Source organism: Babylonia areolata, chromosome 27 (genome assembly GCF_041734735.1).
Source record: "Babylonia areolata isolate BAREFJ2019XMU chromosome 27, ASM4173473v1, whole genome shotgun sequence".
NCBI lineage: Eukaryota > Metazoa > Mollusca > Gastropoda > Neogastropoda > Buccinidae > Babylonia > Babylonia areolata.
Window position 1 is genome coordinate 38810641 of NC_134902.1, and position 12500 is coordinate 38823140.

General features: G+C 47.8%; 1 protein-coding gene across 1 annotated transcript in view; it reads right to left on the bottom strand.

Annotated features, from left to right (window-relative positions):
- The window catches only part of LOC143301083 (twitchin-like), a 265961-nt gene that overhangs the window by 65299 nt on the left and 188162 nt on the right, over positions 1–12500 (bottom strand). The window contains exons 50-57 of the mRNA XM_076615089.1: positions 11545–11649; positions 10411–10605; positions 7959–8261; positions 6991–7148; positions 5356–5479; positions 3118–3305; positions 2365–2479; positions 585–735 (exon numbers count right to left, since the gene is read on the bottom strand). Of these exons, the coding sequence (XP_076471204.1) occupies positions 585–735; positions 2365–2479; positions 3118–3305; positions 5356–5479; positions 6991–7148; positions 7959–8261; positions 10411–10605; positions 11545–11649 (1339 nt within the window). The remainder of the gene's footprint in view (positions 1–584; positions 736–2364; positions 2480–3117; positions 3306–5355; positions 5480–6990; positions 7149–7958; positions 8262–10410; positions 10606–11544; positions 11650–12500) is intronic.

Genomic DNA, 12500 nt, shown 5'->3' on the forward strand with positions numbered 1-12500 from the left:
GCAGCAGCAGCAGTGGTAGCAATAGTAGTAGTAGTAGTAGTTGTAACGATGTTGGAGTGGTAGTAGTAGTAAGAGCAGCAGCAGCAGTGGTGTCAGCACGGAAACAGCAATAGCAACTGTTGCAATAGCAGTAGTAGTAGTAGCAGCAGCAGATTTTTTAAAATTTTTTTTTCCCATCGAAGTGAATTTTTCTACAGAATTTTACCAGGAACAACCCTTTTCTTGCCGTGGGTTCTTTTACGTGCGCTAAGTGCATGCTGCACACGGGACCTCGGTTTATCGTCTCATCCAAATGACTAGCGTCCAGATCACCACTCAAGGTCTAGTGGAAAGGGCATGAGAGGGGGAGGGGTGCGGGGGGGAGCGGGGGGCGGGGGGGGGGGTAATACTGGCGACTGTGCCGGGATTCGAACCAATGCGCTCAGATTCTCTCGCTTCCTAGGCGGACGCGTTACCACTAGGCCATTACTCCACTCCCTTGCCATCCACCCCCACCCCCCCACACCCCTACACACATTGTAACACCTTCTTCCCAACCCCCAACCACTCCACACACACCCTCACTCTCCCAGCCAGGCACTTACTTGGTCCATTTCTTGTCGCCCTTCTCCCTCTTCTCCAGGACGTAGCCCTTGATGGGACTTCCGCCGTCCTTGCGGGGGGCATCCCACGTCAGGGTGATGCTGTCTTCAGTGGTGGCTGCCAGCTTGGGGGTGCTGGGAGCCTGGGGGGCATCTGTGGGGGTCAAGGAGAGGGGGAGGGAGGAGGGGGTATTGGGGGGTTGGGATGAGGGAGCGAGTGGAGGGGGGGGGGGAGAGAGAAAGTTGGATTTAGCAGTTGTATTATTGATGGTGTTTGTGAGGGCGCAGTGCTTGTAGCAGGAGTAGTAATAAGAGAGAGACAGACACAGACAGAGACAGACTTTGAAGGGAGGGAAAAGAGCGAGATAGTAAGCGAAAAAAGAAGGCATAATTATATATATATATATATATATATATATATATATATATATATATATATATATAACACTATAGTGATGAGAAACTCTAGGGAGAGCTGGACAGTGCAAGGTCTTCAGAGAAGAAGCCCCCTTCAGTCAAGTGTTTCGGCCCTTAACTCCTTACACTCTAAGGGGGCCGGGCCGCACCCAGGTCATGACTCCTGGATGCCCTTGTGTTGCTGCCTTTTCTTCTTCTTCTTCTTTTTTTTCTCTCCTTTTTTCCTGCTCCTTAGCAGGTTCGAACCCGCACCTCGAGGGTGGTCGCCACTTTAGGACTGATATATATATATATATATATATATATATATATACGGAGACATATACATAGAAAAACAGACAGCATATGAGAACAGAAACAGATAATACACAGACATATTAAAAATGATGCATCTCTCCAGGTTTTACAGGACAGTTAAATATCACATCGATGTACCTCTGAGGTCTTGAACAGTGTTATCTTCCGGGCCTTACACATGGTTATGTATTATACCAACATACCTCTGAGGCCTTAAATGTGATTACATTATGGTGCTAACATACCTCTGAAGTATTCCGCACTTTTTTTTTTTATAAGTCTTGCACATAGTTAAATATCATGACCTCTGTTTTAAGCACAGTTCTGCACTGTGAGAGGGCTTCACTTCAAAATTACGGTTGAGCGTGAGAACCAGTTGTCTGGACCAGTCCGTACAGTGCATCGCTCAGTGTGGTGATCGGTCACTTTCTTCACAGCTCGTTCTGTTGATGCCAGAATTTGTTTCTGTTCTTCGTGGTCTTAGTTTCAGTTTTAAATACAAAAAAGGGGAAAATCGTTGTCTAATAGTGTGCCAATGGATGAGGATGGTGATAAATGTATGTGGTATTTACAGAGCCAGGAAAAACCAAACTGACCGCAGGGCAGCTTGTCTAATGGTATGCCACTGTATGATGATGGTAAGAAATATATGTGGTATTTACAGAGCTAAGAGAAAACCAAACTGACCATAGGGCAGCTTGTCAAATAGTGTGCCAATGGATGAGGAGGAGGAGGAATGTGTGTGGAATGTGGTGTGTGTCCATCGAGATCGATGATGACCATCGTTGTCATCCAGCTGGGGGATGGGGGGAGGGTGGTGGTGGCTGGGGGGGGGGGATGCTCATGAATCTATCTGTGAGTGCGCAGATGGCTGAATAGTCCAATCTGCGCACGAAATGTTCGCTGACAGTTGGGGCAGACAAAGACAGGCATATCATTGTCAGGGAGCTTGTTTGCCCGTGACTTTCTGGCCTGCCTCTTCTGAACAGCTGCAGCAGTCCTGTTGGCCTCGCATAACTTGGCACCTTTGTGCACAGCAGCGCGCCTACAGCCCAGGTAAAACACTGACCGTAAGGCAGCTTGGACAGGATGGCCTCGCTGGTCTCCAGGGGCTCACTGATGCCCTGACTGTTCTCCGCCAGCACGCGAAACTCGTACTTGGTGCCTGGCTCCAGGTTCCGCACCTGTGGTAAAAGGTAAACAGATGTTCTGAGGCTCTCTGTTTGTGCCTGTTAGTCTGTTTCTCTGCCTGTCTGTCTGTCTCTCCATCTCTCTCTTGCTCTCGTCTGTGTTTTGCGTTTGTTTGTACCAGGTTCCGCACCTGTGGTAAATGGTAAACAGATGTTCTGAGGTTCTCTGTTTGTGTCCCTGTCTGTCTGTCTGTCTGTTTCTCTGCTTGTCTCTCTACCTCTCTCTCGCTCTCCCTCTCTCATCTCTGTTACAAGCACACACACACGCACACACACAAAACCCATGACTTCTCTGTACAATAAGTTTGGTTCTGGCATGTTCCTCGAAGAATTATCCTTAACATCATCAGCATCATAGTCCTCACCACCACCACCACCGTCATCATCATTGACTTCATCATCATCATTACTGACATCATCACCACCATCACAATCACTGACATCATCATCACTGACATCACCATCACTGACATCATCATCACCGACATCACCATCACTGACATCACCATCACTGACATCACCATCACTGACATCATCATCGCTGACATCATCATCACTGACATCACCATCACTGACATCACCATCACTGACATCACCATCACTGACATCACCATCACTGACACCACACCCACCTGGCACTTGGGGCTGTGGCAGAAGCTGGACACCTTGGTCCACTTGGGGTGGCCCGCCTTGCGTTTCTCCACGATGTAGTTGGCCACTGGCTCCCCGCCGTCGTCCTGAGGGGGCTGCCACGACAGGGTCATGGACTCCCCGTCCATCTCGCTGGGCTCGATGGGGCCGCCCGGGGCCTGGGGCTTGTCTGCAACATCACAACCGTCAGGTGAGGAACGGTGGGGAAAGGCACGGTAAGGTAAGGTAAGGTAAGGTAAGATAAGGTAAGATAAGGTAAGGCAATAAGGTCATGGACTCCCCGTCCATCTCGCTGGGCTCGATGGGGCCGCCCGGGGCCTGGGGCTTGTCTGCAACATCACAACCGTCAGGTGAGGAACGGTGGGGAAAGGCACGGTAAGGTAAGGTAAGGTAAGGTAAGATAAGGTAAGGCAATAAGGTCATGGACTCCCCGTCCATCTCGCTGGGCTCGATGGGGCCGCCCGGGGCCTGGGGCTTGTCTGCAACATCACAACCGTCAGGTGAGGAACGGTGGGGAAAGGCACGGTAAGGTAAGGCAAGGTAAGGTAAGGTAAGGCAATAAGGTCATGGACTCCCCGTCCATCTCGCTGGGCTCGATGGGGGCTGGGGCTTGTCTGCAACATCACACCCATCAGGTGAGGAAAGGTGGGGGAGGTAAAGTAAGATACGTTATGGGAAGGGAAGGTAATAAGGTCACGCATTCTCCGTCAATCTCACTGGGTTCTGTTGGGCACTCCTGGAGCCTGCGGCTCGTCTATAACAATACAGTGCTCAAGGTAAGGTATGCTAAGGTAAGGTAAGGTAAAAAGGCCATGCACTCTCCGTCGATTTCACTAGGCTCTTGGACACTTCTGGAGCCTGCGGCTCGTCTATAACAATACAGTGCTCAAGGTAAGGTATGCTGAGGTAAGGTAAGGTAAGGTAAAAAGGCCATGCACTCTCCGTCGATTTCACTAGGCTCTTGGACACTTCTGGAGCTTGCGGTGTTCTGTAATAACACACTGCTTAAGTCAAGTAAGGGAAGGTACGGTAAGGTAATAAGGTCATGCACTCTCTGTCATTCTCACTGGACTCAATGGGCACTCCTGGAGCCTGTGGCTTGTCTGTAACAACACACTGCCCAAGGTAAGGTAAGGTAAGGTAAGGTAAAGTAAAGTAATGATAAGGTCGTGGACTCTCCGTCTCTTGGCCTTGTGAGGCCTGCCCTGCTTCACTGCAACAACACACCTTCATGTGCTCGTTGTTAACGTGTGCTACCCGTGTTCTCCTTCATCCAACATCAAAATGCAGACAGTGTGGTCAGCAAGGAAGAAGAGGAGGACCAAGGAGTAGGAGGGGGAGGGGGAGGAATAGGAAGGGAAGAAGAAGGGAATGAAGAGAAGGAAGGGGTGGCGGAATAGGAAGGGAAGAAGAAGGGAATGAAGAGAAGGAAGGGGTGGCGGAATAGGAAGGGAAGAAGAAGGGAATGAAGAGAAGGAAGGGGTGGCGGAATAGGAAGGGAAGAAGGGAATGAAGAGAAGGAAGGGGTGGCGGAATAGGAAGGGAAGAAGGAAATGAAGAGAAGGAAGGGGTGGCGGAATAGGAAGGGAAGAAGAAGGGAATGAAGAGAAGGAAGGGGTGGCGGAATAGGAAGGGAAGAAGGGAATGAAGAGAAGGAAGGGGTGGCGGAATAGGAAGGGAAGAAGAAGGAAATGAAGAGAAGGAAGGGGTGGCGGAATAGGAAGGGAAGAAGGGAATGAAGAGAAGGAAGGGGTGGCGGAATAGGAAGGGAAGAAGGGAATGAAGAGAAGGAAGGGGTGGAGGAATAGGAATGGAAGAAGAAGGGAATGAAGAGAAGGAAGGGGTGGCGGAATAGGAAGGGAAGAAGGGAATGAAGAGAAGGAAGGGGTGGAGAAGGAGAAGGAAGGACGGAGGAGGGGGGGAGAAAGAAAGACAGAAAGATGAAGAATATGAAGAAAAGGCCGAAGAGGAGTAAACAGAAGGAGGACGAGAAGAAGGAGGAACAGACAGACAGGAAGTAGAAGATGAAGAAGCAGGAGAAAGAGACAAAAGACAAAGAACCAGACGAAAAAAAAAAGACCCCCAAGAAACACAAAAGAAACATAACAAACAAGCCCACGAAGATACCCGCCCCCCTCCCAACACCCCCCAAAAATATCCCCCCAGAAAAAAAAAAAAAAAAAAAAAAAAGTCCAGTGTTCCCAATCCCTGTCGCTCACCGAGCACGTTGACGTTGATGTGGCCGGTCTCGGAGCCCGAGTCGTTGCGGAGCGTGACGGAGTACTTGCCGGCGTCAGCCCTCTTGGCCTTGGTCACCTCCAGGCCCACCTCCGTGTCCGTCAGCTGCAGAAACAACAGTTCTCTATCAGGCCGTCAACATCAACAACACCACCGTGTTGACTGCTATCCCTGTGGTAACGCGTCCGCCGAGGAAGCGAGAGAATCGGAGCTCGCCGGTTCCAATCCCACAGTCACTAGTATTTCATTTATTTATTCTTTTTTAAATATTTCTTATCCTCCCCTCCACTAGACCTTGAGTGGTGGTGGTCTGGACGCTGGTCATTCGGATGGTACGATAAAACGAGGTCTCGTGTGCAGCGTGCACTTAGCGCACGTAAAAGAACCCACGGCAACAAAAGATTGTCCCTGGCATGTTTATTTTTTTTAGAAAAAAAATCCACTTCACTTCGACAGAAAAACAAATAGAATGACGGGCAGAAACAAATAGAAAAACAAAACTGGTGGCGCTCTCAGTGTAGCGACGCGCTCCGTCTGGGTAGAGAAGCCCACACAGAGAGATGTTTGTGACAAGAGGAGTAATACAATACAATGTAGCAGCAGCACGAGCAGTGTCACAACTGCAACAGTGACAACAGTAAAGTAACAACAATGACATAATTATCAACAATTGCTTTACTTCTGTTGTTTCTTCAAATTAATTTAAAACTCTTTCACCGCCAGTCAATTTAGACTGCAAAATTCGCTTGTGCTATAAACAAAGAAAATACGGTGTCTGAGAATAGCTGAGGATCCCGTCTGTGATGTGTAGAAAATATGGTCTATGCTACTACCAAACATAGACAGCAGTAGGTTCATGGATAACAGATCCATGATCTGGTCACCCTTCAGTGACACGTGTCCTCTACCTTGCTGCTGCATAAATCAGAGTTTGGCACTGAAAGGGTTTTAATGCTTGCTGCTTTTATATTCACTTCACCGTCATACAGTCTATGTATTGTACAATATACTGTTCATCTATGTATGCATAGAAATGAGCGTATGTGCGTGCCGTGTGTGTGTGTGTGTGTGTGTGTGTGTGTGCGAGAGAGAGAGAGAGAGAGAGAGAGAGAGAGAGAGAGAGAGAGCGTGTTTTATTTGTCAAATTATTAACCAAATAAAACTTCCACAGAGCACCCCACGCCAAGAGCAGAGAACCAGCGTATCCTTAAATTTGCCCCTTCCTGTCCCTGTGGCTGCCTTCACCTCTTCTCTCCATCTCGCTCTCTACGATCGGCCCCAGATCCACTCTCTTGGCGCATACCCAGATTCAAACACTCCACTGTCGGCCACCGTTCTTTCTCTGTCTCTGGATCTTGCATTTGGAATGAACTTCCTCCTTCGCTTCGTCAGGCCTCCGCACTCAGCTCTTTCAAGTCTGGCCTTGAAAACCCCACCTCTTCCCAAGATAGCCTCCATCCCCTGCCTTTTCTTTGTCTTGATTTTCTCAAAGTTTAAAGTTAATGCATGCGTGTGAATGACTGGTGTGATGTGAAAACGCTTTGATTGGTCTCTGCACAGGATTCAGCGCTATTTGAATACTAATTATTATTCTAAATTGTCATTATTATCGCTACCTTCTCGGCCGCGTGGGGTGACTTGTCCAGGTCGTTGCCGTTCAGCTCCCACTTGGCGGTAGGCTTGGGGGTGCCCTTGAAGGGGATAGCGATCTTGAAGTCCTGCCCGGCCTTCACTGTGATGTCCTTCACCCTCGACAGGTCCAGCTTCGGCCTCTCTGTGGAGGGGGGGTGAGGAGGGCGGGGGGGAGTGGGGGTCGGTGTCAGGGTGGTGTCAAAGCGTGTGTACTGATCCATCTCTCTCTCTCTCTCTCTCTCTCTAATATACACCTACGCAATAACCCGGGCCATGAGAGCCTACTCCAGGTTGTGTGTGTGTGTGTGTGTGTGTGTGTGTGTGTGTGTGTGTGTGTGTCTGTGTCTGTGTGTCTGTGTGTCTGTGTGTATGTGTGTGTGTCTGTGACTGTGTGAATATGTGGCTTTTTGTTTCAGCACGTTTTGTATGGATTTACTAGGCCTTTCTTATAATATTCATCATCATCATCATCACCATTGTTATTACTACTACTACTATCATTATCATTATTATTATCATTGTTGTGATTATGATTATAATTATCATTACCATTGTTGTTGATTTCATTCATGATCATCATTATTACGTTTTATATCGAAAATAATTAACGAATTCATTCATTCATTCCTTGTTTCGTTCTTTACAATCTCATTCACTGAACCATTCGTGTATTCGTTCGTTCGTTCATAAAATATAATTCATTAATTCATCCACTCAGTCCTTCACTCCTTCCACTCATTCATTCCTTCACTCACTCCCTCCACTTCGTCCTTCACTCTCGTTCTACACATTCTTTCACTGTCTTATTCCTTCCTTCATTTCCTCGCCCCCACCCACTCCCTCACCCCTCTTCCCCCAAAGCTCCTCCCTAGCCCCGCCCCGCCCCCCCCCCCCCCCCCCCCCCCCGCCCCCACCCCCCCGCCGCCCCCCTCTCCCCTTTACACGAGCTCACCAGGCTGGTCCACCACAGTGACGGTGTTGGTGGGCTTGCTGGGCTCCCCAAGCCCTGCCGCGTTCTCCGCCCTCACCCGGAACTGGAACTCCTCGCCCTCCGGCAGACCGGAAATGGTGGCGCTGGTGGCGTTTGGAGGCACGACCGAGCACTCCTCCCACTCATCCTCCCCCTTCTTCTTCCGCTCCACCACGTAGCCGCTCAGCTTACCGCCGCCGTCGTTGGTGGGCTTGTGCCAGGACAGGTCCACGCTGTTCTTGGTGATCTTGTCCACGTTGGGCTGTGAGGGGGCTCCCGCTTGGACTGTTCAGGGAGGGGATGGGGATGGTGGGTGGGTGGGTGGGGGGGGGGGGGGGGGGTTGTGAGCGATGGTGGTTAAGGTGGTGCGGTGTGGGTGGGTAGGAGGTTTTTTTTGTTGTTGTTGTTTTTTTCTATATAGAAATATTAATTCAATGTTTTGTTTGGTTCTTTTTATTTTCTTTGTGTGTGTGTGTGTGTGTGTGTGTGTGTGTGTGTGTGTGTGTGTGTGTGTCTGTGTCTGTGTCTGTGTGTCTGTGTGTGTGTGAGAGAGAGAGTGTGTGTGTTTGTGTGTGTGTGTGTGTGTGTGTGTGTGTGTGTGTGTGTGTGTGTGTGAGAGAGAGAGAGAGAGAGAGAGAGAGTGTGTGTGTGTGTGTGTTTGTGTGTGTGTGTGTGTGTGTGTGTGTGTGTGTGTGTGTGTGTGTGTGTGTGTGTGTGTGAGTGAGTGCTCCAGTGTTTGGGGTCAGAAATCTTTTTTGTATGCGATGTTTTCCTTGAATTTATCATCATCATCATCATCATCATCATTACGATCACCATTATCATCATTAATTACCATTATTGTCAATATCATCAACATCAGCCTCACCATCACTATCACTTTTTCAATGTAGTCAAATGCTGTGTGTATTTTTTCAGAGCTTGTGCCAAACAATTCTTTGTTTTTTTAATGTTTTTCATATGCTGTTGTGTCAGCAAATTATGTGAAGTATTCTTGTTTCGTTGGCAATAGTAACTGTTTCTTGTTGTCTTGTTTAGTTTTCAATCCTTTTTAAAGCATATTCTGTGTGTGGTTTCAATATTCGAGTCAAAGAATTGTTGGTTTGGGGATCAGTACTGTGTAGCCTGGATTTCTCTAATTATAATTTGGTAATGATTTCTGTAATCATATTACAGTTTGCCTGGTTTCCAGTACCTGTGACCAGATACACCAAGGGTTGTGTGCCTTTGTCTTATTCACAGGAGCAAAAGGCTAGCATACTTTCGTAAAAAAAAACAAAAAAAAACAACAAAAACGTTTTAGCTGACTAGGCTTCTCGACAAGCTTGTGTACTGAAACCTTGTTGAAATCAGGCCAGTGAGGCATACGTTTTAACTGCATGCATTCCCTGCTTTTTGCGTGTTCTTCGATGACGTCATTGATGTTGCCGAACAAAGGAATGTGACCAGAACCAGCAGGAGTCGAAATAAACGAGGGTGACTAACATTAGGTCTGTAAACTCTGACCTCAGTGAGGTGACAGCCTTCTGTGACGACCACACCGACAGTTAAGGGGTGAAATAATCATCATCATCATCATCATCATCATCATCATCATCATCATCATAATAATAATAATAATAATAATAATAATAATAGTAACATTACTATCACAACGACTACTATTACTGCTACTGCTAAGATGAAGAAGAAGAGGAAGAAGAAGCAGAAGTAGCTAGTCCATATCAGGACTGTCAAACCATACACATGCTCAATCACGTCAACACAAAACTGTTACATACACACACAAAAATCCTATAAGATGAACACAGTTCATGACACATTATCCTAACCGTTTAGCTCCTTATGGCAAATAAGATTAGGCCGTGTTAGGGACGCCAGCCATTCGCAATGATTTATCATCCCCGGGTTACAAAAAAAGTATACAAACAACAACAACAACAACAAAAATAATCCAAACCAACCAAAAATTACATAAAAAGGTCAAAGAGGCAAATAACACAGCTAGTGGTCACCCCAGTGTTTACAATCCCACTGCCTTTTCGCCAGCGCAACACAGCGCAGAAAGTACATCATAGAATGCAAAAAAAACACACAAAAAACCAAAAACAAACAAAAAAAAAAAACAAGTGTCAAGGTTTGCTTTGAAAAAAAGAAAGGGGAATGGACTGGGAAGGCAGAAAAAGGAGACAACAGTGAAGATAGAAAAAAAAGAAGGTAGAAACAAAGAGAGCGAAAGAAAAGAGGAAATTTCTAGCACATAATTTCCAGAAGGCGGGGATGCTGTTTATCCTGAAAGACCCCCGGCATCCCCATGGGAGGTAAGCTAAGGTAAGGTAGGGTAAGGTAAGGTAAGGTAATCTAATGTCATTCACATAGTATTTGTACAGAAGACCTAACAACCAACACCACCAAAGAAGACAAGGCCACTCACAGACTTGATCCCTGACGACGTGAGGAGGGGTGTGCTTGGAGGGTTCCCCGGGACCCCCATCGTTGACGGCCCGCACTCGGAACTCCACCTCGCTGCCCTCCTTCAGGTTGAGCACGGTGTACTGGGTGTCCGTGATGGGGTAGGTGTTCACCTTCTCCCACTCCCCACGCCGGTCCTTCTTCTCCACCTCGTAGCCTGCGACATTCACCACCACGCTTACACTGTGTCACACCACTGCACTTATACTGTAGCCTGCGACATTCACCACCACGCTTGTACTGTGTCACACCACTGCACTTATACTGTAGCCTGCGACATTCACCACCACGCTTGTACTGTGTCACACCACTGCACTTATACTGTAGCCTGCGACATTCACCACCACGCTTGTACTGTGTCACACCACTGCACTTATACTGTAGCCTGCGACATTCACCACCACGCTTGTACTGTGTCACACCACTGCACTTATACTGTAGCCTGCGACATTCACCACCACACGTACACTGTGTCACACCACTGCACTTATACTGTAGCCTGCGACATTCACCACCACGCTTGTACTGTGTCACACCACTGCACTTATACTGTAGCCTGCGACATTCACCACCACGCTTGTACTGTGTCACACCACTGCACTTATACTGTAGCCTGCGACATTCACCACCACGCTTGTACTGTGTCACACCACCACACTTGTACTGTGTCACACCAACACACTTATACTGTAGACTGCAGCCTGTGTCACACCACCACACTTATACTGTGTCACACCACCACACTTATACTGTGTCACACCACCACACTTATACTGTGTCACACCACCACACTTATACTGTAGCCTGTGTCACACCACCACACTTATACTGTGTCACACCACCACACTTATACAGTGTCACACCACCACACTTATACTGTGTCACACCACCACACTTATACTGTAGCTTGCGTCACACCACCACACTTATACTGTATCCTTTGTCTACTGTGGCCTGCGGCATTTACCTGTGTTCCCCCTAACCCATCTCACTCTCCCTTGCCCCCCCCCTTCCCCATGTCTGATATCACTTAATGTGGATAGACATTAGATGAAATTTTAACAAATGATGTGCTCAATCCCCGTGAGGGCCTCACCTTTGATCTTGTTGCCGCCGTCATTGAGTGGAGGCTTCCACGTGAGGGTGGCAGAGCGCCGGTCATACTTGGGCATCTCCAGGTCCCTGGGGGCGTCAGGGGTGTCTGCCACACACAGGTCAAGGTCAAGGTCAACACACACACAGGTCAAGGTCAAGGTCACGCGCATGCAGGGCAGTCTGGGCTTTTTTTTTTTTTTTTTTTTAATCTACTGTCCACTATGTGTCTGTCTGTCTCTTTCTCCCTGTATGTCTGTCTGTCTATGCTTATCTGTCTGTCTTTTTTCTTTTAATCGGTTTGTCTCTTTCTCCTTGTATGTTTGTCTGTCAGTCTTTTTCTCCAATTCTGCCTGTGTGTCCACGTTTATCTGTCTGTCTTTTTTCTTTTAATTTGTTTGTCTCTTTCTCCCTGTCTGCCTGTATGTCTATGTCTTCGTTTGTTTTGTCCCTGTTCGTTTGTTAGTCTGTCTGTGTTTCTTCCTGTTTGTATGTCTGTCTCTGTGGTGTAGTGGTGCTGGTTGTGTATGTATGTGTGTGCTTCTGTTTGCGTATGTGTATGGGGTGGTGTGGGGTGGGGGAGGGGCGAGGGGAGGGGGGGGGGGGGTCGGGGAGGAGAAGTAGTAATATTTCTTATTGTTGTTGTTGAAGCTGTTGTTGTTGTTGTCTGAAGCAGACACAGAATCAGACAGAGAGATATACAGCCACGGACACAGAGACAGAGATGTACAGCCACTGACACAGAGACAGAGACAGAGAGATGTACAGTCACAGAGACAGAGACAGACAGAGAGAGAGAGAGAGATGTACAGCCACAGAGACACAGAGACAGACAGAAAGATGTACAGTCACAGAGACAGACAGACAGAAAGATGTACAGTCACAGAGACAGAGACAGACAGAAAGATGTACAGTAACAGAGACAGAGACAGACAGAGAGATGTACAGCCACAGAGACAG